The sequence below is a fragment of the Phodopus roborovskii genome, unplaced genomic scaffold, assembly GCF_943737965.1.
Source record: "Phodopus roborovskii unplaced genomic scaffold, PHOROB, whole genome shotgun sequence".
In the NCBI taxonomy this organism is placed as follows: Eukaryota; Metazoa; Chordata; class Mammalia; order Rodentia; family Cricetidae; genus Phodopus; species Phodopus roborovskii.
In genome coordinates, this window is record NW_026126598.1 from 10,033,879 (window position 1) to 10,061,517 (window position 27,639).

Sequence of the window (27,639 nt, forward strand, 5' to 3'; positions counted from 1 at the left end):
TGGCTGTGGAGGGAAGGTAGGGAACCCAAGAATGCTGAGCCACTGAAGTCAGAGTCTGTTCCCTATCAGCCAAGTCAGTGACCTGAGGTGATCACAGAAGCTCCTCATCTGTAAAAAGGGAATAAATGATGTCCTGTCCAACTTGCTGTGTCGCTTCTTTCTGTGTGCATGTTTGTGTTTTACACTGGGGATTAGACATGTGTTCTTCCCCCAAACCCATTTGTGTGTGTGTGTGTGTGTGTGTGTGTGTGTGTGTGTGTGTTTGAGATGGTCTCACTTTGTAACCTTGGCTGGCCTAGAATTCATAGACATCTATCTGCCTCTGCTTCATGAGTACTGGGATTCAAGACATGTGCTACACACAGCTCTTTTTACCTTTACTTTAAGCTAGTATCTCACTTAATTGCTTTTGAACTTGAGATATTCTAGCTTTATCCTCTTGACTAGCAGGACTGACAGCCTTGCATCTTCATGCCTGGTAACTATGAATTCTAACAAGTGAGAGCCTTACAAAAGGTCATTGCACAGACTGCCCAGGGATAGAACAGTGCCGTTCTTATTGCCTATTGCCCTAGGAAAAGTGTCTAGCTGCTAACAGAGACTGCCAAGTTTTTATGATCCTCAAGAGTGGATGCAGCATCAATACACTGGTTTTATACAGGTTGTGGTAGTGCATTCTTGTAACCCAGTACTTGGCAAGTTGAAATTGAAGAATCATGAGTCTGCCTTATGCTACACAGGCTGTCTAAAACACAAATTTAACACTATTTCTGAAAGCTTTTAATTTTTCAAAACAAATGGGGGAGCTGAACATGGTGGTAGCTTACCTAATAATCCTATCACTCAGAAAGCTGAGGCAAGGATGGTTCAGTGTATAAAGAACCTTGTTACACAAGCCTGTAGCCTGAGTTCAATCCCAGGTTCCACATGAAGGTGGAGAGAGCAATCACTGCCCTTTGACTGCATGTGTCATTCATACACACAATGAGTTTGTTTGTTTTGTTTTTCTACACAGGGTTTCTCTGTGTAGCACTGGCTGTCCTGGAACTGGCTCTGTTGACCAGGCTGGCCTCCAACTCACAGATTCACATGCATCTACCTCCCAAGTGATTTGTTTCGTTTTTCGAGACAGGGTTTATCTGTGTAGTTTTAGAGCCTGTCCTGGAACTCTAGCCCAGGCTGGCTTTGAACTCACAGAGATCCTCCTGCCTCTGCCTTCTTAGTGCTTCTAGAGGGCCCAGGATCAATTTCTAACACCCACAATGGTGGCTCACAACTGGGACTCGATGCCTAGGGGATCTGATGTCATCTTCTGGGCCTCCAAAGGCACTGCATGTACATGATGCACAGACATGTATGCAGGCAAAACACTGGTACACAAAAATGAAATTGTTAATTTAAAAAAAAAAAAATGACTGGCTGGAGCTCAGTAGTTAAGAGGAATTGTTGCTGTTTCAGTGGACCTAAGTTTATTCCCAACACCTTCTGACCTAGGCAGACATCAGACATATGATGAATTATGCAGGCAAGTAACACACATAAACAGTTAAATAATTTTTAAAGAAAAGAAAACTGACAGTGTATAATCTATTTTTACCAGTCACTTAAAATTTAAGAAAACAGAAAAGTACACAGAAAGGCCTGTGTAAAAGATTACTCTAGCCATTGTGGTGGTGCATGCCTAATCCTAGCACTTGGGAGGCAGAAACGAGAATTGTTTCAAGACTTGTGTGGTTTACATAGCCAGTTGCATGTCATCCCTAGTTACATGGTAAGACTTTTTTTTTTTTAATTTTATGTGCATTGGTATTGGTATTTTGCCATGGTTGTTGAGTCCCCTGGAACTGGAGTTCTAGATAATTGTGAACAGCCATGTGGGTGCTGGGAATTGAACCTTGGTCCTCTGGAAGAGTAGTAAGTACTCTTACTTCTGACCCATCTCTTCAGCCCCATATTAAGACCTTTTATCAAGAAAGAAAGAGGGAAGGAGGGAGGGAGGGAAAGGAAGGAAGGAAGGAAGGAAGGAAGGAAGAAAAGATCATGGTGGCCCTTGCCCTTAATCCCAGGATTTGGCAGGCAGAAGCATGTGTATCTCTGTGAGTTCAAGGTCAGCCAGAGCTATTCAGTGGCATCCTGTCTTCATAAAAACAAAAATGACTGATGATAGATGATTTAGTTGATAAAAGTTCCTACTGCGCCTGACCTCACTTTGATTCCTGTCCCCACTGACTCCTGCAAGTTACTCTTTGACCTCCACAGGTGCTATGCTATATGTTCATAAACACAGTTTTTATTTATTTTGTTTTTTGATACGGGTTTCTCTGTAGCTTTGGAGCCTGTCCTGGAACTTACCTGTAGACCAGGCTGGCCTTGAACTCACAAAGCTCCACCTGTTTCTGCCTCCTAAATGCTGGGATTAAAGGCATGTGCCATCACTGCCCAGCCACAACAATTTTTTTAATGCTTAAAAGAAAAATAAAAAGGCAAGTCCATGGTGGCACATGCCTTTAATCCCAGCACTTGTAAGGCAGAAACAGGTGGATCTCTTGAGTTCAAAGCCAGCCTGGTCTCCACAGAGTGAGTCCCAGGACAGCCAGAGCTACACATAGAGAAACCCTATCTCGAAAAAACCCAAAAAGAAATAAACAAAATCTTCTTGGAGATAGCTCAGTCACTACAGCACTTACCCTACAGGCTTGAGGACCTGAGTTAAATTCCAAAAGCCCCTGGAGGAACTGGGCATGGTGGCTCTTGCGCTTAGTCCTTAGTCCCAGGACTTGGGAGACAGAGACAGGTTAACCCTGTGAGTTTGAGGCCAGTCTAATCTAAAAAGGAAGTTCCAGGACAGCCAGGGCTACACAGAGAAACTGTCTCAAAATACCAAAACAACAAAAAGGAAAACGGAGGTGTCACCCAGTCAGCAAGCTCCAAGCCAACCAGTATAGTTGTTTGTTTTTTGTTCTTTGCTCTTTACTCTTTGGGGGGCCTGCCACCCAACTCCCAGATAAACACCCAGGCCCTTATTCTTTCCTATTAGTGCCCAGCCTTAGCTTGACTTATTCCTAGCTAGCTTCTCTTAACCTAAATGGTCCCATTTACCTTTTGCCTCTGGGCTTTTACCTTTCTGTATACCTTTTCTCTCTTTGTTATTCCATGTCTGGCTGATTGGCTGATCTCTTCTCTCCGTCCTCCATCTTTCTTTCCCAGATTTCTTTAATTTATTCTCTCTGCCTGCCAGCTCTGCCTATCCTTTCTGCTGCCTCACATTGGCCATTCAGCTCTTTATTAGACCAGTCAGGTACTTTAGACAGACACAATAACATAGTTTCACAGAGCTAAACAAATGCAACATAAAAGAATGCAACACATCTTTTTATCATTAAATGGTCCACAGCATAAACAAATTAACACATCTTTAATATTCTACAACAAAGGAGAGACTTCGACACCAAAAATATGTGGCTTTCACACCCAGACATGCAGACACGGTATATACACACAGTTAACATTCAAAGTGGTTTTTAGGATTATTGTAGCCATGCTTTGGTCCACATATGCAGTCTCAGCACTGGACTGAGGTGGCTCACTTGAGTCCACAAGTTCAAGAACAGCCTGATCAACACAAACCCTGTCCTTGCCCTCGTCTTTAGAGACAACAGATACAAAGTCCATAGTATTATGATTGGTGAACAACTTTCTTTGGGCTAGATTAACCCAGTATTATCTCCACTTTTCCCAACATCTATAAACTTAATCTGGATACTTGGGTCCTCTCCAAGTTACAGAAACAGGTCTTCCTTAAGTTGCTTTTGGGTCATACCTTTTGGGACTGAGATTCATGGAACAGAGAACTGGCATAATCTGCAGTTGCAAGAACATGTGATTTATCAGAAACGTGCTTGTCTTCTGATGTTGGCCCCATCCCCAAAGTCTTCCTCTTTTCATGTTTCACAGGCTGTTTCTGAAGTTCAGGGCAGTTTAGGCTTAGAAAAGAAGTATGGTTTCTACTTGCCTTTTGGCACACAAGTATCTATCTGTTCCTGCTGCTTGCAGTTTTTGTGGTTTTATTTAAGCATAAATAAATCGTACATGTGAGTGATGCATCTGTCCATTTTCTTCACAGCCCGGCGTTAGATTGGTGACTGTGATGGTGCTTTTTCCGTTTTTCCAAGCTGGTTTGCAGTTCACACTTCCATACACTCACACTCATATACTGTGTGCACCTGAGTGCGCAGGTGCACCACATAAAAATGGCCAACATGCTGGCCTGTGATGGTGCATGCCTTTAATCCCAGCATTTGTGAGACAGAGGCAGGTGGATCTCTTGAGTTTGAGACCAGCCTGGTCTACAAGAGCTAGTTTCAGGACAGCTTCCAAACCTACACAGAAAAACCCTGTCTGGAAAAACAAAACAAACAAAGAGAATGGCCAACGTGAGGGCATGCTGAAAGAAGAAAACACTTGGGCTGGTGAGACAGCTCAATGAATAAAAGCACTTGCATTAACCTTAACTTTGGAAGCACTCAGCATAAGAGTGAGACTACACCCACAGCTCCTTAATGCTATGAACCAGGAACTTCTGGAAGCCACAGGGCAGCATGTACTTGGTTTTCTTCCCATAACTACTGTTAGGCCTTAGGATCTGGATCTTGGATCTTGGCACCCTGTTTGCTGTCAGATATTTTTTGGGTGTCCACCAGTTGCACTTAATTTTGACATTATGGCCTGACTGGTGCAGGATGGACTTCTTGGTCCTCTTTCCAATGATCTTATTTCACCAGAAGCAGGAGGGTAGGTATTAACGCTTGAAGAGAGATGGTAAGCTAGGTGGCGGTGGCGGTGCACCTTAATCCCAGCACTGGAGAGGCAGAGTCATACCTGATCTACAGAGTTCAACTACAAAGCTACAAAGAAACCCTGTCTAGAAAAAGAAAAGAGATGGCAGCAACTTTTTTTTTTTTTTAATTTGGGGTTAATTTTTTTTCCTGTTTGTTGTGGTTTTGGGTTTATTTATTTTTGAGGGTTTTTTTTTGGGGGGGACAGGGTGTCTCTGTCTGAACTCTGTAGACCAGGTTGGCCTCAAACTCAGAGATCCACCCACCTTTACGAGTGCTGAGATTAAAAGTATGTCCACCACCACCCAACAACTGCATTATTTGTGTTTTAGGACAGTATTTCACTATGTACCCCTGGCTGGCCTTAAACTCTGAGATCTGTCTCCTCTGTCTTCCAAGTGCTGAGATAAAGACATTTACCACCATGTGCCACCACACCTAGCCAATTTCTTTTAGAGTTTTAAGGCAGGGACTTGTGTAACCAGGCAGGTTTTGAACTGTCTCAGCTTCCCCAAGTACAATGAGGCACAGTGCCCACCTGGCTTTTAATATCAATTTCTATTTAGTGAAATACCACTTCCAAACTTATATAGCCCAGGCTGGCCTAGAACTTCTGGCAATCTGCTGCTTCAGCTTGCTGAGAGCTGAGATTACAGGCAAGAGACACCACATCCAACATATCCAGTCTTTTAACTTATAGAGCACAGGTAGAAATACCATGTAACAATGGCCTGTCATATTCTAGAGTGTGTATATGTGTGAGGGGGCACACATGTCCTATAGCATGGATGTGACAGAACGACTTTCAGGAGTAGGTTCTCTTTTTCCACTGTGGGTTCCAGGTATCAAACTCAGGACCTTAGATTTGTACAGAAAGTGCCTTTATCCATTGAGCCATCTCACCAGCCCGCCTTCCCTTCTTCCTTTCAGCATGCTCGCATATTGGCCATTCTTAAATGGTTCACCTGCAATAGCCCTTCAGGATCACACAGAAGATGCTTCATATATGAGTGAGTGAGTGTGTGTGTGTGTGTCTTTGTGTGTGTGTGTTGGGGATAGTCATTGTACATGCTAAACTTACACTGTATTTCTGAGCTATCCTCCATGCCTGGATATTTCATATTTGTTGCTTAACACAGTAGACATACACATTTATGCTTATGTAGAGCTCCAGAGAGTGACTTGCATACAGGCACTTTCCAAGACACCTTTTCAGACGCTAGCATTTTAGGAATAACACGTCAAGTTTTATTTCTGTGTTATGTGTATTTTCTACAATAAGCATGCCTTCTGCTAAAATCAGTAGCACATACTAGAGTCACTACTAATGTTTGAAGTTTAGGGTTATAGGTCAGTGAATAAGCACTTGTCTATATGTGCAAGACCCTGGGTTTCATGTTCAGCACCATCACAGCAAATAATCTCTTATAGCCTCTCTCTTTTCCGTGTGGCTAGGCTGGCTTAGAACTTGTGATCCTCCTGCCTCAGTCCCCTGAATCTTAAAAGTACAGGTATGTGCCACCAGTCAACTCAATTTTACTTGTGTTAGTTTTTCTGAGGTAGCACATAGCTATGAGCACACTGCAGATGAAGAAATGGAGACTTCTGGAGCTGAAGTGGCAAGCACATATTCTATCTAAAATCTGAGTGTAGAGCTTAAACTTGCTCCTAGTGTTTCTCCATAGATCCATTGACTTTGTCACCTACAAGGTGATCAATCCCTTAAGGATAGAGGCTTTATAAGTCTTAGGAGTCCATTTGTATGTGTTCCTGTGCATGTGTGTTCATGTGTGATACTTGGGATAGAACCCAAGGCTACATGTTCTATTGCTGAGCCTCGTCCCCAGCCCCTCACCAGCTGATTCTAGCAGGTGCTTTACCACTGAGCCACACTCCATACTTTACTGGATACTTCTGGGCAAGTGCTGTATCACTGAATGCTCCTCTGGTTCCAAGCCTGCCATTTTCTTCTTTCATCAGAACCCAGATATTAAAGGAGCCCAGGCTGGTCTTGAAACCACAACATAGCTGAGGCTGGCCTTGACCTTGAATTCCTGATCCTTCTCCGAAGTGCCGGGATTAGAGGTATATGCCTCTATGTTCTATTTATTTGAGAAAAGGTCATGCTAGGTAGCTCAGGTTGGGCATTATACAGTTCCAGGCTACATGAGGATACCCTACCTTAAACATACAAAAATTTTTAATGCCAGGTGGTGGTGGCTCATGCCTTTAATCCCAGCACTTGCTTGGGAGGCAGAGCCCAATCTCTGTGGGTCTGAGGCCAGTCTGGTCTACTGAGGGAGTTCCAGTACAGCCTCCAAAGCTACAGAGAAACCCTGTTTCAAAAAGCCAAAACAACCAACCAAACAAACAAAGTTTTTTAAAGGAAGTTGGCAGAGAAACATGAAGGCAGAGGGAAGGAAGTCCCCGCTGGCAATGCATGGACTCAGGGAAAGAGAAATTAGACATAGCTGTCAGGTATTGGGCTTTATACTTACTTTGGATTGTGAAGTGAGTATCCACGAACAAACTGGGGTTGGGGAACAGATTTATCACCTTTGACCCAGTTATTTCAGAGTAAGCCTTTCCCTTCACTAGCTACTAAGCTCTCCCACCTATCAGGCAGGAGCTGTTCAGGAATCCCTTACCAGCAAACAACACACACTATTTAGCCATGGTTTTCGTTAGCTGAGAGGCTGACAATCATAAATCAGAAGTTTGTCAAGTTCAGGGTTACCTACACATTAATGAGGGGGCACCCTGAACGATATTTCTCACCTTCCTCTCTGACAGGGACTTATGTAGCCCAAACTGGCCTCAAACTTTCAATGTAGCTTGAACTCCTGATTTTCCTGGAACTTGAGGTAAAATTCTATATTTGAACAAGTACTTATGTGTATATTTCCATTTATTGTTTCTGTTAGCACTGTCTTTCACATACCTGTTAGCTAGTTAGCATCTTCCACTATAACAGAAATGTGTTCTTCTGTAGCCCTGGCTGTTCTGTCGCTCACTCTACAGAGTGGGCTGTCCTTGAATTCACAGACACTAGCTTGCCTCTGTATCCCAACTGCTAGGATTAAAGGTGTGCATTACCACTTCCCAGCGTGAATTTTCTACTGTAAGGGGAGTTTGTTCTTTCTATAGCTCTGGCTTGCCTGGAACTCCTTATGCAGATCCGGCTGGCCTTGAGCTCACAAAGGCTGCTCCTGCCTACCAAATGCTGGGATTAAAAGTGTTTTTCACAATCCCTGGTCCAGAAGTTCTTCCATAGGAGAAACACTCAGGACCTCAGTAGTTGGTCTAGTGAACACAAAATAGGCAATGCTTTATCCAGAATTGCAGAATTCAGTGACAATAGAGTACAAAGTATGAGCCAGGTGCAGAATATTCAGGAAAAGCTGCAGTTTGAGCTGGATGTTGGAAAAGTAGTTGATTCAATCAGAAGAAAACACCAGATGGGTAACAGTAGATGAATACAACGAAGGGAAATCAAGACGAAGAAAGGTGTGAACTTGACTCTGGGACACAGCTATTTTAACTGAGGAGCAAAGATGTTCTGGACAGTGATGACACAGGTCTGCGGTTCTGTCAAGAGCATAAAACAATTCCTTGAAGGGCGTGGGGGTGGGCATCAAGTGGGTTAATGTGCTTAATGGCAACAAAGTCTGACAACTTGACACCCACAGGATAGGCAACTCCCACAAATTTTTCTGGTTCTCGGTACCACACATACACTTAATTTCCCCCCCTCAGGTGTGGTGGTCCATACCACCACTCAGGAGGTTTAAGGATGTGGCTCTGAGTTTAAGGGATTACATAATGATCATGATCTTGTGTTAAAAAAAAGTTTATTGAAGGAGCAGAATAGTAAAGTGGTAACTTTAAGATCTCATCCCACTACCACCACCACCTCAGCCTCGCCTGGCACACACCACGTGCGGGCTACATTAAGCTCTGCCTGCTAGTGAGGAGGAACCCAAGGGTCTCTCGAGACGCACAGCAGGGACGCCCCGGGCGGGGTGCGCAAGCGCGCTGAGACCTTCAAGGGCCCAAGGGGCGGGCGGGTGCGCGCGGTCCCTCGCGCACGCGCGCTCGGAGGGGGGCGACGGTAGCGGTGACGTGCGGCGGCGGCGGCGGCGGCGGCGGCGGGTGGACGGCGACGCGTGAGGCGCGTGATATCCCGCGTCTTGGGAACAGTGTCCTGGCCCCAAGCCACTCCCCGCCGCCGCCATGTCGGGCCGTTCGGTCCGGGCCGAGACCCGTAGCCGGGCCAAAGATGACATCAAGAAGGTGATGGCGGCCATCGAGAAAGTGCGGAAATGGTGAGGGGCGGGAGCGGAGGGAATGCCGACGTGGGGTTGCGGGAAACCCTGCGTGGAGGATCGCCAGACACGTACAGGCAGGGTGGGAACCAAGAGGCCGGCCCTTGGGGGGGAGGGGGCCGGAGTCAAAAAGCGAAAGGAGGGCGCGCCGGCGTCGGCGTGAAGTCAGAGTCCTCGCTTGCAGTAGCCAATCAAAAGGACTGTCTCCCCGTGGCCCCTCCCACTGGCTTTCATCTTTCGCTTCCGGCCGCTGTAGCTGGGCGGGACCTGGCGCTGCTGAGCTGCAGTTCCTGCGGGTTACAGGACCTGGCGGAAGGGCTGACTGGCGGCTCCCGGTTAGGCTTCCGCTCTTGCGCGTCAGAACTGCCTGGTGATGTCGGTTGTTGCCAAGTCTTATATGGGATAAGTGGTTGAAATTAAGTAAGAGTTTGTAAACACGTGATTGTTGGAACATTTGAGCCCGCATTCCCTAATTCTGGGGATAGAGCCCACAACCTTGTTCATGCTAGATGATTTCTCTAGCACCGAACTATACCCCAGCCCTGTGTTTGACTTTTTAATTCGGAAATAACTGAGTTAAATGCAACAAAACACACCTGTCCTAGCCAAGCTACTCGAAGAAGGTCACTTACTTGAGTCTGGGACTTTAGGCTTAAGCAACATAGTGAAATGGCGCTCTTAAAAAAAAAGTTTAATCTCTCAGATGGCAAAGGCTGGATGAACTCTAACTTTGTGCCCTTCCTGGTGTATATAGTAAGTTCTAGGCCAGCCAGGACTACTTAGACCCTGTCTCAAAAACAAAAGGAGAAGTTTCGACTGGGGAGATGACAAAGTTTGTATTGCAAGACAAGTGGGACTGGAATTCAGCTCCCCAACACCCAGGCAACAAGCTGGGCATGCACTGCGGCTTCTGTTTGTAATCAGGTACACAGGAAGCCGAGACTGGGAATCTCAGAGCAAGCTGGCTGGCTAGACTAGTCAGAGTTGCTTAGCTCTGGGTTCAGCCAAAGACCCTGCTTCTTTTATTTAAAAGTTATTTTATGTATGAGTGTGTGCATGTACACCATGTTGTGTGCCTGATACCTGAATAGGTCAGAAGAGGGCATCGGATTCCCTGGAACTAAAGTTACGGACACTTGTGAGCCACCGTGTGGGTGCTTGGAATCTAACCTGTGTCCTCTGTAAGAACAAGTGCTCTTAACCGTCCACCTCCCAGGTCCTGACCTAATATGAATGAAGAGTGATCAAGGCATATATATATATTGGAATAATACAAAGAAGATTAACATGGCCCCTGCTCAAGGATGACAAGCAAATTCATGAAGAATTCTGTACTTAAATTTAAAAAAAGGTTGAGGACTGGGGTAGAGCTCTGTAGTAGAGCCCTTAACTACCTTTGGCACTTCAAAACGAGGAAAGAAAGAAAAAAAGCTTGAATGGGGATGTGATTCCAGCTAGTTGGGAAGCTGAGGCAAGAGAATCACAAGTTTAAGACCAATCTAAGCAGTTTGAGAGTCCTTGCCTCACACATGTATCTGTATGCACATACACACACCAAACAAAACAAGAATGCAAAAGAAGCATTTTGAATGACTAGGGATGTTGTTTAATGGTAGAGTACTTGCCTAGCATAGCCAAGGCCCTAGATTCCATCCCTAGTGCTCCCATTACCTCCAACCAGGAGTAATGCTGAAGTTGATTGCTTTATCTGGTTCAGTTGAATCTAGAGATGTGTGAGGCCTTAATAGTTTAACTTAGGGTGACCTTGCTTTGTTAGAATGGTGGTAATTTTGCCCTTTCTACTCTACTAGACCAGAAGAATGTTGGGATATGGGATTGGTTTTGCTTTTATGCTGGGGATGGAGCCCATAGCCTTGGCCATGCTAGACTGGTGCCTCCCACTGTGTTGTAGTCTCAGTCCAGATTCATGAGGGTAGCTACAAAGCTTTGAAATTAAAGATGAAAATGCAAATTTCCTCAATGAAGTTTTTGGCAGTCTGGATTACCCAGCATGCAAATGCTACCTGTTTCTTTCCTGTAATTGTTCATCCTTTGAGGAGACGCTTAAGTGGAAGATAAACAAAGCCAGTTTTGAGAAGTGTAGGAATTATCTCCACAGTCCTCATTGATTTTTATTTGCTGGGGATCAAAATTAGGATTTGTGCATGCTAAGGGAGTCCTTTAAGAATGAGCCACACTCACTGCCTTTCAAAGCCTCCTCCTGTGGTAGAATAATATTTTCAGGTGCGTGACTTTTGTTTATGCTGCATTTGTTTAACTCTGCGAAGCTGTGTTACTGTGACTGTCTAAAAATGCTGGTGGTCCTAATAAAGAGCTGAACGGCCAGTATTGAGGCAGGAGCAAAGATAGGTGGGGCAGGCAGACAGGGTATCAATAGATAAATAGAAGGAGAAATGAGGAGGGGGAGCAGCAAGGGGGTAAGGAGAGGAGGCCATTCGGGCCTCCTAGCTACCTAGGCAGCCTGCTATTCAGCAGTTCATGGAGTAAGAGTAAGAATCACAGACAAGAACAGGAAAAGCCAGAGGCAAAAGGTATATGGGATAATTTAAATTAAGGAAAGCTGGCAAGAAACAAGCCAAGATAAGGCCAGGCATTTATAACAAAGAATAAGCCTCTGAGTGGGATTACTTGGGAGCTGGGTGATAGGCCCCTCAAGAAGAGCAAAAGAATAAAAACTCTTTAGCTTTACATTCCCCTACCCCCAATTTGTGGCAGTCTTCCTGGCTCAGCCTCCCAAGTGCTAAGATTAAAAGCGTGTACCGCCATTCCTAGCTTTCACCCCCACTTTACATCCTGCTGCACGAATCTATCTTCAGGTGTACTTTGATAGAGAAGGGCAGAAGGCATTCCAGATCAAAGGCAGAAAGTGTAGTTAACAACAACAAATGTGCTTTATTCTAATTAATGCTCTTCTAGGGAGAAGAAATGGGTGACTGTGGGTGACACATCCCTGAGGATATTCAAATGGGTGCCTGTGACAGATAGCAAGGAGGTAAGTGGGGGAAACATCAACAAAAGACACCATTTTCTTATTTTCATTGATTGCCCCTGTTAATCATAAAGAAATTTATTTTAATGGAACCCAGTTGAAAATACCTCCAACTGTCTTGTCATGGTCTGTGTAGGCCTTCCTTTATTCTTTCACTCCTTTATTCTCTCTTTAGCCAGACCGTAGCTTAAGTCCCATTCCTGTATTTTTTTTTTTTTTTTTTTTAAGCATAGCTTGTTTGTTTTGGAGCCTGTCCTGGAACTCGCTCTGTAAACCAGGCTGGCCTCGAACTCTCAGAGATCCGCCTGCCTTTGCTTCCTGAGTGCTGGGATTAATGGTGTGTGCCACCAATGCCTGGCAGCATAGTTTTTGTTGTTTTCCAATATGGGTGTTCTGCCTGCCATGTATACAAATGAACCATATCTATGCCTGACTGCCGGGAAGGTCAGAAGAGGGCATCAGTGCTTTGGAACTGGATGGCTGTGAGTCACTGTCTAAGTCATGGAAATAAAACCAGTGTCCTCTGCAAGAGCAGAAAGCACTATTTAACTGCTTAGCCTTCTCTCCAGCTCCTCCACATTTTTTAAAAATATTTATTATTTATTTTTATTTTACATGTATGTGTGTTTTCCCTGCATATCACATGTGTGCAATGCCTGCAGAGGCCCAAAGAGGGCGTCAGATCTTCTGGAGCTGGGATTACAGACACTTGTGAGCTACCATATGGGTGCTGGGACTCAAACTTGAGTCCTCTGGAAAAGTATCAAATGTGCTTAGCCAATGAGCTATCACTCTGGTCCTATATTTTGCATTTTAGACCAGGTCTTTCTGTGTAGCTCATCGTGGACTAAAAAAAGTGGTATGGAGCCTAGGCTGGTTTTGAACTCATCATCCTCCTGAGTGCTGGGATTCCAGCTGATTCCCAGCTGTCAGTCTAGTTTTGTGGACACTGGTTTCCTTTCTGTCAGTGGCTGTTTTTTAGTTACAGTAACAGCTAGTTGCTTTAAGATTCACGGGCCCAAAGAACCTACACATTTATTATCAGACCATTGAAGAAAGAATTTGCAGCCATTTGTGGTAGCATACACTTTTATTTTCCACACTTGAGGGACAGAGACAGGAGGAGTGTTTGAAGTCATGGCCACTTTGCAAGACCCTGTCCTACAAATGAAAGATCAGTTAGCCCCTCCCCCCCAGTGTGTAAACAGTATATTTATACATCCATCTGAGTCATTGCCCCGTGTTCATTTGGGTGTCCATGTTTTCATGAAAAGTGTCTTGTTTATGTGGAGACTGTCTGCAAAACCTATGTCTGGGGATGGGATGTATGAGTCAGAGGTAGAACGTTTGCTGAGGGTGCAAGGCCTGGGGGTCCATTCTTAGTTTGGGGGAAAATACACACAGCGTGGGACTCTGAGCCCCTTCTCATTCTTTTTCTCTCAGCCTTCATTCTGAGGACTGTTGGGAGTTTGGTTTTTCTGCCCGCCGCCGGGTCTGGTCCCCCCGCCGCGCCAGCCCCAAATAATGCACAGAAACTCTGTATTTGATATAATCTGTTGGTCAGGTACTAGTTTCTTATCGGCTAGTGCTGTCTTAAGTATTAACCCATTTCTGTTGATCTATGTTATTTCTCTTACCGGGGAGCCGGCCGGCATACTGCTTTCTCCAGACTCTCCATCTTGACTCTTCCTTACCACTTCCTCTTTCCTCCTTGTCTCCTAGTCCCTCCTATCTTCCTTTCCTATTGGCCAACAGTGCTTTATTCATTAACCAGTATGAGAAACATATACATAATGACATCTCCCATCAGAGGACTACACATGCATGCATTGCTCTTGCTTTTGAGTCTCACATTGTTTTCTATTTCCATTGACCATAGTTAGTCAAACAATCCTCAGGGTAATAAGATACCCATATCGTCAATAGCCTTTTTCCTAATCTTTATTCTAAGATTCAAATATAAAACTCAAACTGGACATGTTAGTGTACATCTGTGATCCTTCCACAGGCAGGAGAATCAGAGATTCAAAGCCAGATTCAGCCACAGCAGTTAGCTCAAGGCCAGCCTAGGCTACATGAAACCTTGTCTCAGAAAACCATATAGAGTGGTCTAGATGGCTCAGTGGCTAACTACCCTATTAGAGGACCAGAGTTCAGATACAAGAACTTACATCAGGCAACTTATAAATGCCTGTAACTCCAGCTCCAAGAGACTTGATTCTCTCTTCCTGTCCCCATAGATGGGTTCATACATACGGGCACATAAAATAAATCTAGGCTGTGCAGTGGTGGCACACACCTTTAATCTTAGCACTCAGGGGTTAGAAGCAGGTAGATCTAAAGATCTAGTTCTAGAATAGTCAAGGCTATAAAAGAAAAAAAAAAAAAACCAAAAAGTAAAAAAACGTGTTGATGCTTGTTGCATATGCCTGGCAATCCATGTAAAGGTGGAGGAAGAGAGCCAACTCCATAGGATTGTCTTTTAACCTCCACATACGTGCCATGACATGTATTGTCCCATTGTGCACACATAATAGTTAATTTTTAAAAATAAAAGGGCTGGAGAAATGGCTCATGGTTAAAAAAGCACGTACTGCTCTTTAGAGGACCTGGTTCAGCATCCACTTGGTGACTCACAGACTGCCTGTAACTTCACTTCAAGGGATCTAATGTCAGGTATGTACATGGTATACAGACATATATGCAGGCAAAGCACTCATGTAAATAAGCCCTTTTAAAATATATAGATAATGTGCCGGGCATTGGTGGCACACACCTTTAATCCCAGCACTAGGAAGGCAGAGGCAGGAGGATCTCTGTGAGTTCAAAGCCAGCTTGGTCAACAGAGCGAGTTCCAGGGAGACTCCAAAGCAGTACAGAGAAACCCTGTCTCGAAAAACAAAAAATAAACAAAAAACAACAACAACAAATATATATATATATATATATATATATATATATATATATATATAATGTTTGGGCTATACCTCTGTGGTCAGTCTTGAGGTTCTAGATTCCTTCTCTAGCACTGAAAAAATGTGTGTGTGTGGGTATGTGTGTGTAGAAGCATATTTTGAGCAGAACTCTTCAGTCTACTGAAGTATACTACAGTATACATCTAGATACAGCTGGGTGGGTGATGCACGTATAATCCCAGCACTCAGGAGACAGAAGTGGAAGTGAATTCTCTCTCTGCTTTCTTTTCTTTTTTTTCTGATTAAAGGCTTTCGCCGCTCCCTCCCAGCAGGGCATGGTAATTCTAAACTGCCCTGTGCTGCAAAGTGAATCCCTGTCTCAAGTGAATAAATAAAAACTCTGTGTCCAAGAATAGAGCATTGCTGACTGAGAAAACCCTGTGCCTATTCTGCCTTCTCCTCTAGGAGTGACCATTCTCTTGTGTATTTCTTACTATCACTCTGGTCATTTTTAGGGATTTTGAATTTTATACAAAGGAATCGTGGGGCTGGAGAGATGGCTCAGCAATTTTGAGCCCTGGATGCTGTTCTGGAGGACCTGAATTCGGTTCCCAGCACCCACATGGTCGCTCACAACCCTCTGTTACTCCACTTTCCAGGAACTCTGATACCTTGTTCTGGCCTCTGCTGACACCAAATACCCATGAACTGCACAGACATAAATGCAGACAGTGTACTCATAGACATTTAAAAAACAAGAATCATAAAATGTCTATTTTTGTGTGTCTTGATTTTTCTTTGTTGTTTTTTGTTTGTTTCTTGTTTTGCCTATCACTATATTTATGTTGTCAATTCATGTAGTCTTTGGTCCTGTTTTCTTTTCCTTTCAGTATAGAGCTTAACTTTCTTTTTTCTCTTTTTCTATTCTTTGTTTACAGTTTTTCTTTGTGGGTGTAAGAGGTGAGACAAGGTTTCTGTGTAGCCCTGGATAGATATTTTGGAATTTTCTATGTAGATCTGGCTGGTCTTGAACTCACAGAGATCTGCTGCCTTTGCCTCCTGAGTGCTGAGATTAAAGGTGTGTGCCATTGTGCCTGGCTGTGTTTTGTTTTATTGATAAAGGCGTTCCCTCTGAATTGTAGGCTGACATTTGATATCCTGTCTGTACCTCTATAGAGTGCTGGGATTACAGGCACACTCCATCAGGTCTGACTATAATTACTCCCTTCTTCCTTATGTGTGTAGTATGCATGTATGTGTTTGCACATGAGGAGGCCAGAGGTTGATGACAGGTGTCTCTCTCTATCACTCTCCACCTGATTTACTAAGATAGGCTCTCTGAATTAAACCCAGCTAGTCTAGCTGGCCAAATTGCTTCACGAATCCTGGTCCCTCCCTCCTAGCACTAGGGTAGCAAGAATGGCAGCCTCATCTGCCCTGCTTTCCCATGGGAGCTGGGTGTCTAAACTCCTCATGCTTACATAGCAAGCATGCTATCCACCAAAAACCATCTTCCCATTCTTCTCTTATGTCTTGTATGTGGATGTCTGCATCACTTCTGGCTTGAGTGTCGTAGCACAGTGCCCCTAGAGCATTTGGGTTTAGTGTGTGGTCAGCAGCATTCCTAGCATTCCAGATGATGGATGTATCTCCAATGTGTATTTTGGATGTTGTAACTAATGCTGAACTGTTTTTCAGAGTGACGATCCCAGTTTCTGTTTCCACCAGGACCACACTGCAGTGGAAACATAGCTGTATACCCTAGGCTGGGTTCAGCATTGCCAGACCTCAGCATATATTCACTGGTGACTTTCCTCTGGAGCACCATCTCGACATCCTTTAGGGAAGGGCCTTTGTAGGTCTTAGGCTTTTATGTTTGCTCACAGAGTCTTTTTCCTTTTCTTTCTTTTTTTTTTTTTTTTTTGAGGCAGGGTTTAAGACTGGCCCAAATGCACGGAGGATAGCTTTGAATTTCTGATCATCCTTCTGAGTGCTGAGATTATAGGTGTACTTGGCAATTTCCTTATGTAGTCTTTTCTTCCCCCTTTTTTTTCTTTTTTCTTTTTTTTTTTAAACATTTACTTATTTATACATGTGAGTGCTGTATTTGCATGCATGCCTGCATGACAAAAGAGGGCATCAGATCCCATTATAGATGGTTGTGCGCTACCATGTGATTGCTGGGAATTGAACTCAGGACCTTTGGAAGAGCTCTTAACCATCATAGTCTTTTTCTTATGAATTGTGATAATTCTGCTTATTGTCTATGATACTATCATATATATTAAATTTGTAATATTTTTTAAAAAAATATCCTCTACTATCCCGAATAATAGAAGTATTTAATTTTATTTATTCATTTTGGGGATTTTTGCAACAGAATCTCACTATGTAGCTCAGGCTGGCCTTGAAAGTACATTTCTCCTCTCCTAACCTCTAGAGTTCAAGGTATGAGCCACAATGCCATGGTAAAGTGTTCAAATTTAACATAGATAAAAATAATCTTTTAAAATATAGTTAATGCATTTAAATTAAGCCTTAAGAAATTTTTTCTGGGCCTGGTGGTGGTGGCACACACCTTTGATCCCAGTACTTGGGAGGCAGAGGCAGGTGGATCTCAAGTGAGTTTGAGGCCAACCTGGTCTACAAAGAGGCTTTCAGGACAGCCAGTCTGTTACACAGGGAAATCCTGTCTCGAAAAACCAAAAAAGAAAGAAAAAGAAATTTTTCCTGCTGGGTGTGGTAGCCAACACTTGATTTGAAACTTTGGGAGACTGAAGTAGGAGTCTCATGAGCCTGAACTTCATAGCTGCTCTAAAAAAGCAAAACAATTAGTGTGTATCTTAGTGTTTCTATTGCTGTAAAGAAACACCATGACTACAGCAGCTCCTACAAATGAAAACATTTAATTGGGACTGGCTTACAGTTCAGAGGTTTACTCCATTGTCATCATGGTGTTGAAGAGAGAGCTAAGAGTTCTACACCTGGATCCACAGGCAGCAGGAAGAGAGTGCCACACTGGGCCTGGCTTGACCATCTGAGACCTCAAAGCCTGCTCCCAGTGACAAACTTCCTCCAACAAAAGCCACACCTACTCCATCAAGACCACCTAATAGTGCCACTCCCTATGGAGTCAAATGTATGAGTCTCTGAGGGCCATTCCTATTCAAACCATCACACTGGGACTAGTGCCACAGGCCTGTAATCCCAGTTAACCCCAGCCTCTCAGGAGGCAGAAGCAGGAAGGTCATAGTGTCATGGCCTGCCTGGTCTACAGAGTGAGTCTGACCCAGTCTGGACATCTTAGTAAAATGCAGGTTGGTGATGAAGATCGATGGGAGGACACGTGTCCTAATACCAAAGGAAACAGAGGGATTCTGTCCTTAGAGGCTACAGAGATACGCTGCTATGTGAACTATGGGCTGGCTGTTCTCTTTGCGTTGATAAGACAGCTGAGGCAGCGCACATGTGTATGAAGTAGGGTCCACTTCCATCATTTCCGTGTAGATGGACATTTATCCTGGCTGCTGACTGGGGACAGTGCCAAGGTCCCCTTCTCAGTCCTCAGAAGCATTTATTGGTGTGACCAGCACATTCTGGCTGCCACTGATGCTCAGCTTCCTATAGTTGTTTGCTTTCAGTCATACATGGGAGACTTGGCTATCTTGTATCTGAAATATGTGCAGTACCCTGTGCATAGTTTTCAAATGGGCTGGTGTCCCCACTTCCCCACCCCAAGACAGGATTTCTGTGTGAAACAGTACTGGTTGTCCTGGAACTCACATTCTCAACCAAGCTGGACTTGAACTCACAGAGATCTGCCTGCCTCTGCCTCCTGAGTGCTGGGGTTAAAGGTGTGCATCATTCCTACCCTGCTTGGTGAAAGATTCTTTTGTGTCTTAAAACCTGTTACATGGGCTGGGCATGACAGTGTACACCATTAACCTCAGTGCTCAGGAGGCAGAGGCATCTAGGCCATCCTTGTTTATATCATGTCTTATTTTTCTGTTGCTGTGATCATATACTGTGACCAAAGCAACTTTTTGTTTGTTTTTGGTTTTTGTAGACAGGATTTCTCTGTAGCTTTGGAGTCTGACCTGGAACTTGATCTGTAGACCAGGTTGGCCTTGAACTCAGAGCTCCACCTGCCCCTGCCTCCCAAGTGCTGGGGTTAAAGGCATGTGCCACCACCACCCAGCTTCAAAGCAATTTATAAAAGGAAGCATTTAATTGGGTTTATGGTTCCTGAGGGTTGGTTAGAGTCTATGCTAGAACTAAGGAATAATGGCCAGGACAGCTGAGAGCTCACTCAAGAAGGAGGCAGAGAGTACACTGAACATAGTGTGAGTCTTTTGAGAAATGAAAGCCCACCCCCACTGACACACCTTCTCTGCAGCGTTTTCACGGGGAAGAAAGGGTTTATTCTCGCTTACAGCTCTCAGGTCACTCAGGCATTCTCAGGTCACAGTCACTCATCAGTGATGTCAGGGACTGAAACGGAGGCCATGAAGGAATGCTACTTTTCCCTGGCCCAGTCTGCTTTCTCATAGCTGTGGTAATTTTTTAAAAAAAGCGGATAGAGAGAGAGAGTGACATCATGCAACAGAGTTCAAGCGGACTGGTTTTTTATTAAGGAAAAAGGAAAAGGGAGGGGGAGACCACCCTCTAGGGGCAGAGCAGTGGGAAAGAGGAAAGAGAGGCAGGGGAGAGGGGACGGGGGGGGGGGGGGCTTTAAAGAGAACATCTTGAGTAGACACAGGTGGTGCTCTTAGTGGCAGCAGCTATGGTTGTAGCTTGTCAGAACTCCAAAAACAGGCCAGTAAAATGCCAAATACTAACCGCAGCACACAGGACCACCAGCCCAAGGGTTGCCCCATCATCAATCAGAAAAATGCACCACTGGCCAGTATGATGCCTGGTGCCAAGCTGAGGCTAGAAGAGGGCATCAGATCCTCTAGAAATGTAGTTACAGATGGTTGTGAGCTGCAGGGTGGGTACTGAACCCAGGTCCTGTGGAAGAGACGCCAGTGTTCTTAACTGCTGGCCCATCTCTCCAGCCTGTTTGTGGTTTTGTTTGTTTGTTTGAATGTTTTGTTTTGTTGAAATAGTCTCATGTAGCCTAGGCTGGTCTCAGACTTGATGTATATACATATACATCCAAGGACAACCTTGAACTTCTGGTCCTTTTGCCTCCCAGGTGCTGGAAATCATGCCTGACTTCATGCCGTGCTGGGGATGGAGCTCAGGGCATCACAAATGCTACGCTAGCCCTCTGCCACTGAAATATAGAACGTCTCTGAGTGTGTGTGTGTGTTAGAGAGTATGCCTGTGAACACCTCATGCCTCCACACCTGGCTTTTAGGTGTGTACTGGGGACATGACCTGAGACCCTTATGCTTGTGTGGAAAGCATGATATGACTGAGCCATTTCCCCAGTCTCCAGCCATATTTTGTTTTCTTATAATTTATTTGTGTTTTATGTACAGTGGTGTTTTACCTGCATGTATGTCTGTATAAGGGTATTGGATCCCCTGGAACAGGAGTTACAGACAGTTGTGAGCTGCCATGTGGGTGCTGGGAATTGAACCCCAGTCCTCTGGAAGAAGACCCAGTGCTCTTAACCACTGAGCCATCTCCAGCCATTTTTTGTTGTTGTTTTTTTTTGTTTGTTTGTTTGTTTGTTTTGTTTTGGAGATGGTTTCTCTGTATTGCTTTGGAAACTGTCCTGGAACTAGTTCTATAAACCAGGTTGGCCTCTAACTCACAGAGATCCACCTGCCTCTGCCTCCCAAGTGCTGGGACTAAAGGCGTGCACCACCAATACCTGGCTTTCCAGCCATTTTTTAAAGATAGTTTTTCTTTGTTGTACTTTTTTAAAAATTCACTTGATTTCTTTGTTGCCTAGTACAGTTGTCTCATAAATTTTGGCATACGTGATTGTTAAAATGTCTATGACTGAGTTGTGGTTACAAGTTTTTCTTAAGTTTTTCATTGATTTTTCTCTTTAACACAAGTGCTTATTTATTGCAATGATTTTGAGGTGATTTTTTTTTTTTTTTTTTTTTTTTTTAATGGTGTACTGCCTCCATGGTAAGTGCTTGAGGCCTTAGCATACATGAGATCCTGGGTTTGATCCCCATGACTGCAAAAGTGCTAAAACTAAAGTAAGACCAAGGCATAGACATTCTAGAAATAGTAATAATATGGTTCTATGTTTTGAACTAAAATGAATAAGGTTGTTTTGTTATGTTTTTTCAAAATCATATGAGTAAAAAATAATTCATAAAAAGTGAAGTTATTATCTTGTTCTTTGTGGGAATAAACATAATTGTAACTAGCTTAAATCTCACTGCCCAGTAGCTGGGGAGCAGTTGGGTGAATAGTGGCATATAGAATACTGTGTAACTTCTAAAAGTATGTTTATATAAACAAGTGGTGAAATGTTTATAGCCGCATTAATTAAATTTAGGATTGCATGGACAGGTGGGGTGGATAAAGGCCATCAAGCCTGATGACCCAGGTTCAATTCCCAGGGAAGAAAAAAACTGACTCCCCCAAGTTGTTGTCTAACCAACACACAAGTTCATATATGTACACATACAAAATAAACAATTATATGTAACTTAACTCAGTTAAAGAAACAGTTCTAACACCTTTAATCCCAACACTCAGAGGCAGAGTTTGAGTCCAGCCTGGTCTACAGAGTGAGTTACAGGGCAAACAGCTACACAGAGAAGCCCTCAAAATAGGAAGACTGAAGGGAGGGAAGGAGGAAGGAAGAAGAGAAATAGGTCTGCATATGAAAAATGAAGGGAAAAAATAAACATAAGTGATGTCTTTATAGGGCTAGGTTTGAGGTTACTGACTGCTACTTTGTATCACTGGTACATCCACAGTGATTAGGTCTGAAGAGCATGAGTTGATATAGCCAAGACTACAGATTTCAGTGTTGGCTTTTGGTGCAACCTGTGCTGTGGGTGGAGTCAGCAAAATGCCTTCTCACTGTGGCCCCTCATGGACAGCCTCGTTCATTCTGTCTGAAGGAAGTGCTGTTCAGGGAAAGCTGAGATTAAATGATCATCCTGAAGGGATGCTATCAATTTCTCCTGTTTCCTTTTCCCTAATTAGGGATCAAAATAAATAAGTCCAGCACTCAGGCGGCAGAAGCAGATGGATCTCAGTGAGATTCAGGCTAGCTTGGTCTACAGCGAGTTTCAAGCCATCTAGGGCTACTCAGAGAAACCCTGTTTTGAAAAACAAAAAGAAAAAAAAAATGAAGGGTCCTTCTCAAATGCACATATTTTTGTTCCTCACTCCTCCACACAGGGAAGGAAGGGCTGGCTGAGCACTGCAGTCCGGCAGAAGAGAACTAATGGAGCTGTAGGTGGCCGAGTTCCCTGCCGCCTGCTGTTGCTCAGCGCCCCTGCTGCAGAGCTGTTTGCTCATGCTCCACCTCCTGGGTCTCCAGCTTCCCCATTACTTCTGTTCACGTATCTCTGAGGGCTTTCAGATAGCAAGTGCTCTGGTCCCTCCTTTTGAGAAGTCTCCTTAGCTCTGTCATATCCTTCTTTTTCCTTTTATAGAAAGAAAAGTCCAAATCGAACAGTTCAGCAACCCGGGAAACCAATGGCTTTCCCTCTGATGCCTCAGCCAATTCCTCTCTCCTTCTTGAACTCCAGGGTGAGTTGATTCTATGTCTCTTCTTTTCAGAGAATAGAAAATGTGGGGCTGCAGAGATAGCTCAGTGGTTAAGAGCACTTGTTGCTCTTGCAGGGTCCCAGGATCAGTGTTCAGCACCCACATGGTTGCTCACAACCATCCATAACCTCAGTTCCAGGGGATCTGATGTCTTCTGAGTTACACAAGCACCAGGCACACAAGTGATACACATACAAACACACAGGTGAAACATTCACACACATAAAATAAAAATAAATCCAAAAAAATAGTCAGAAAATGTCAAGTCATGGGAATAAGCACATACCTGGGAGCTGGGTGTGCTGGTGCACACCTTTAGTCCCAGCAATTGGAGGCAGAGGCTGGTAGATCTCAAGTTCCAGTATAGTCAGGCTTACATAAAGAAAAAACCCTGTCTTAAAAAACTAAAAACTGGGTTGGAGCAATGGTTGGTTCAGTGGTAAAGAGTATGAACTGCTCTTGCAGAGGATATGAGTTCAGTTCCCAGTACCCAAAGCAGTCAGCTCACAACTAACTGCCTGTAAGTTCAGCCCCAGGGCATCTGACCTTAGTCTTCTTGGGTACCTGTACTCACACACACAGACACATATACATATAATGAAAAATAAAAATGTATATATTAAGAAAGAAAGAATGTGCCTGGGCTGGCAGTGTGTTCTAGAAGCAGTGCTTGCCTACTTTTTCACGACTTGGGATCTATTCCCCACACGGTGAGTTCTTTTCTCTGGGAAACTACCACATAGCATTCAGGTACTGTGCATAAGCTTGGCTTTCAGTTCAGAGAGCTTCTCCGTTAATCCTAATGATAATCCTGCAAGGTAGATGGTAACATTCTCATTGTCCACTGTTGTGAGGTGAGGCTTGGAGCTGAGGATACCAGGGATCTATAGTTCTGTAACCAGTGGCTGTCCCATCCTATCCCATCTCCCCCATCCTAGGACTCAGCTCTGTAGACCCAGCTGGCCTCAAACTCACAAAGATCTGCCTGCCACTGCTTCCCAAGTGCTGGGATTAAAGGTGTGTGCCACCACTGTATGACCTATACCCCCTTTTAAATTTTATTTTTGAAATAGGATCTCTGTAGGTTTCCCAGGCTAGCCTTGAACTTGAATTCTTCTGTCTCAGCCTCCCAAGTGGCTGGTATTAATAGGTTTGTGCATTCAGACCAGGATCTGAATTTAGCTTTTTCACCAAAAAAAGAAAAAAAAAAAATGCCACTTCCATTTTAGTGTGCAGGACAGTGGTCTTGGAAACAGGGAAGACTCGGGCTGTCTCTTTGGAGCACGCAGTTGCTCTGTTCTCCTTCCTTACCTCTTAAGGTCAGTGTCACAGAGGAAGGCGAACACGGGTATTCAGTGATCAGAGCACTCCAAGAGCCAGGAGGCCTCCTGGTCACCACGTCACCCCTTTGTTTGTACTTCCTGTGCCTGGCACTGGAGTGTTGGGGACAAGGCAACTCCAGGAACTGCCCATACGGTGAGAGTAGGTGACCAATGGAAGCATGGGATGGGCTTTTCCACCCTTGTGAACACTGGGGCTCCACAGAGCAAGTGATACTGTCACAGAATGCTGCAAATGTATAGGAGCTTTCCAGGGAGTCTGGGCAGAAAAGTCATACCAGCCAGCAGCAGAAGGTCGGCAGAGATATGGTTTATGGAGCAACACTTGGTCAGCTTCCAGCTGCTGGAGCCAGGCTACAGGTTAAAGACTGGCAGACAGTGAGGCCTGGGGGCAAAATCGCCTTCTGTCTGCTCTCAGAAGTTCAGGGACACGGAACACTCTCCACCTTGCATGGTTGGAGTGTTCACTCTGTAGTATGAGGCCACGAGGTTCAAGGCTGTCACATCGGGCTAGGCCAGTGTTAAGTCTGAACGGAGGAATGTTCAGGGAAGGACTGTGACCGCTGGAGGTGATGCTGGAGAGGGACTGTGGAAGCCTCAGCTTTTAATTCCCTCCAGACAGAGCCCCAGCTGGTAATCTCTTGCCCTTGGGGCAGTTGAGTGGCTGGGAGCCTGAGGTGGCCACCTTCAGATGCCACAGCCTCCTTCAGGAGGCCAGATATGTGGTGCTACCATCCTGTGTGCTCTGGGAAGTCACAGATGGCACCACTACCTCCCACTGCTGTGAGAAGCTACCAGGCCAGAGCTGTACTGTAATTGGGAGGCAATAAAAAACACGGTTATATAAGCAGAGTTTTATATCCCTGGGGTAGAAATGGTGTGTTCATGTTTTGGCTGCATTTACTGTTTATTGTCAAGTAGAAATGCTTGGGTTGGGAATATGGCTCAGTTGGTAGAGTGCTCGCTCAGTCAGTACACAGGAAGCCTGGGTTTCATCCTCAACACCACACAAAACAGGTACTTGCCTCTGAGCTCACCCTCAAGAGGTGAAGGCAGGAAGATCAGAGTTCATAGTGAGTTCAGCTCCACACATGTGATTCTTGGCGAATGTGGTGAGTCACACCTGTAATTAGTACTGGGGAAGCAGAGCTATGAGGATCAATGTAACACTGAGCCAGCTTGGTCTGTATAGTGACACCTGTCTCAAAACAATCAGCTTTGACTCTGTAGATGATTCCCAGGCACCAGGAACCCTACTCAGGCTTCCTTTTTAGAAGCATCTGCGTCAGTGGTAACTATTGGTGGCCACCCCAGCTGTTTCTTTACTATGTTTGGTTTCAGATGAGAACAGCAACCAGAGCTCCATGTCGGATGTCTATCAACTCAAAGTAGACAGCAGCACCAACTCAAGCCCCAGCCCCCAGCAGAGCGAGTCCCTGAGCCCTGCACACACCTCAGACTTCCGCACTGATGACTCCCAGCCTCCCACACTGGGCCAGGAGATCCTTGAGGGTGAGTTCTGGAGGTGTCTTACATAACATCTTTGGCCCTTGTTAGCTTCTGTTTTTTTTGACCTGTTGCCCATAAGCCACAAAATTGAACTTGTTTTGGTGTGGATAATGTGTGCCTGCTGTTAGCCATGCACTGTTCTAGCTCCTTCCATCTGTTTTATCCAATGTTGTAGCAGCCCTCTCATAGGACAGGGAGGCCTAGTAGGAATGGTGATATTTGGAATGGCAGGTGAGTTTTGGTTCCATGTCTGCCACCCAGCCTGGAATCATGGTCCTCTGTGGTCTAGTCAGTCACACTTTATCCATCTTCCATGAGGGACAGTGGCTCGTCAGCGAGGCCTGCACATGTGTATGCTTCCAAGATCTACGTCCTCTTGACATGATTCTCAGGAACTCTCCACAGACCAAAGCCAGACAAGACTTCCTTTGGACTAACCTTACTGCTATTACAGAGCCATCACTGCCTGCATCTGAAGTTGCAGATGAACCTCCCACCCTCACGAAGGAAGAACCAGTCCCACTAGAGACACAGGTAAGAGGTCCCTAGCTCTCCCCATTTCCAAGAGAAGGAAAGACCGTAGGAATTTGGTGGATAGCACAGCTGTGCAGTGGTAGGGTGTAGAGTTTGCTGGGGAAATAGTCACCTGGTTTTAAAGTAGGGTCAGGGTTTGGTCACCTGTGAGCAGGCAGAGGGTAGGCTTCATGCTATGGTGAATGGGCAGGGCTACTCAGGGGTGGTTCATCAAGCTCTGTCTTGCTATTTCTAGACCACTGAGGAAGAGGAGGACTCTGGTGCCCCACCCTTGAAGCGATTCTGTGTGGACCAACCTGCAGTGCCGCAGACCACGTTGGAAAGCTAGCACCATCCAGGCCCCTCGCCTCCTGGCCCCTGCCTCTATTTATTGCATTCTGGTCTGGCCGAGCTCTGATGCTGGGGTCCAGGCAAGCACTAGGGTCCAGAGCCTGTGTGTGGGAGCCCTTTGGGCTAGAAGGCTGACGGAGGGGAGGGCGTGGGGTCGTTGCATCATCTTCCTGTCCCTGACACCTGTGTCTGCTTGCTCTTGAGCAGAGGAGCACTCACGTCCTTTCTGCATCCCAAGTAGGCCAGAGCATCAGGGTTCATTTGCCACCTCCAGAACCACTGCATGGAGCTGCTGGCGCTGCCACGAGGAGAAAGGTGTGGAAGGTGCCCTAAGAAGAGTGCCTAGGATTACTTGAACTTGAATGGAGACTATAAAGTCATGGACTTAGCCACAGGGCCAGGGCCCTGCAGGCTGCTGCTGGAAGAGGGGCTGATCGGTAGAGATGTGGAGAGCAGTGGGGAGATGCTTTCCCGGGGGGAACGGCTCTCTGCACCTGTGGGCAGGCCACCCATGAGGGATTGCATCCTGTCCCTGAGGCAGGCCAGCCTCTGGTGGATGCCCCAGCTGCTCCCAGCCCTGTGCCTGCCAGAACCTTCCACTTCCCCACTCACCACGCACACACGCAGCTTCCGGTTTTCACTGTCCATTGCATTCCAGTATCCCTGCCTCTAGCTGCATAAACCCTTGCCAGGATTGGAGGTTCTGACCACAGTACCTGCTTCAGCTCAGACTTTCTAGAGAGTTCCCTTTTTTTTGAAATCTGCATGTTTAATTAAACTTTATGATTTTATTTTTTGTCTGGAAAAAGAGAAGTTTAAGAAAAAATGGAAATGGGCAACAGCAAGTGAAGACCTATTTTAGCACTGAATAGAGTATTTTTAAAATTAAAGTATTTGAAATATGTCTTGTTAGTGTTTGGTTGCTTCTTTCTACAAGGTTGTGATAGCGGACTTAGGGTGGGTGTATGCTTGTGAAGTCATGGGCTGACCCTGACCTTGTCCACTGTCTTACTCCTATAGAATTCACTTTTCTCTCTCCCTCCCTCCCTCCCTCTCTTCCGCCCTCTCCCTTCCTCTCTCTGGTTTTTTAGATAGGGTTTTTCTGTGTAGCTTTGGAACCTGTCCTGGCACTCATTCTGTAGA

At 45.0% G+C, this 27,639-nt stretch overlaps 1 protein-coding gene and 1 pseudogene across 1 annotated transcript; both read left to right on the forward strand.

Moving 5' to 3' along the window:
* Positions 1-8,947: 8,947 nt before the first annotated feature.
* On the forward strand, positions 8,948-27,400 carry Bcl7b (BAF chromatin remodeling complex subunit BCL7B). The gene is made up of 6 exons (XM_051204879.1): positions 8,948-9,160; positions 12,098-12,173; positions 22,669-22,765; positions 25,465-25,635; positions 26,087-26,166; positions 26,402-27,400. The coding sequence occupies exons 1-6, from the start codon at positions 9,069-9,071 to the stop codon at positions 26,492-26,494; spliced, it is 609 nt and encodes a 202-aa protein (XP_051060836.1). The 5' UTR covers positions 8,948-9,068; the 3' UTR covers positions 26,495-27,400.
* On the forward strand, positions 10,401-10,499 carry LOC127237058 (uncharacterized; annotated as a pseudogene).
* Positions 27,401-27,639: the final 239 nt, after the last annotated feature.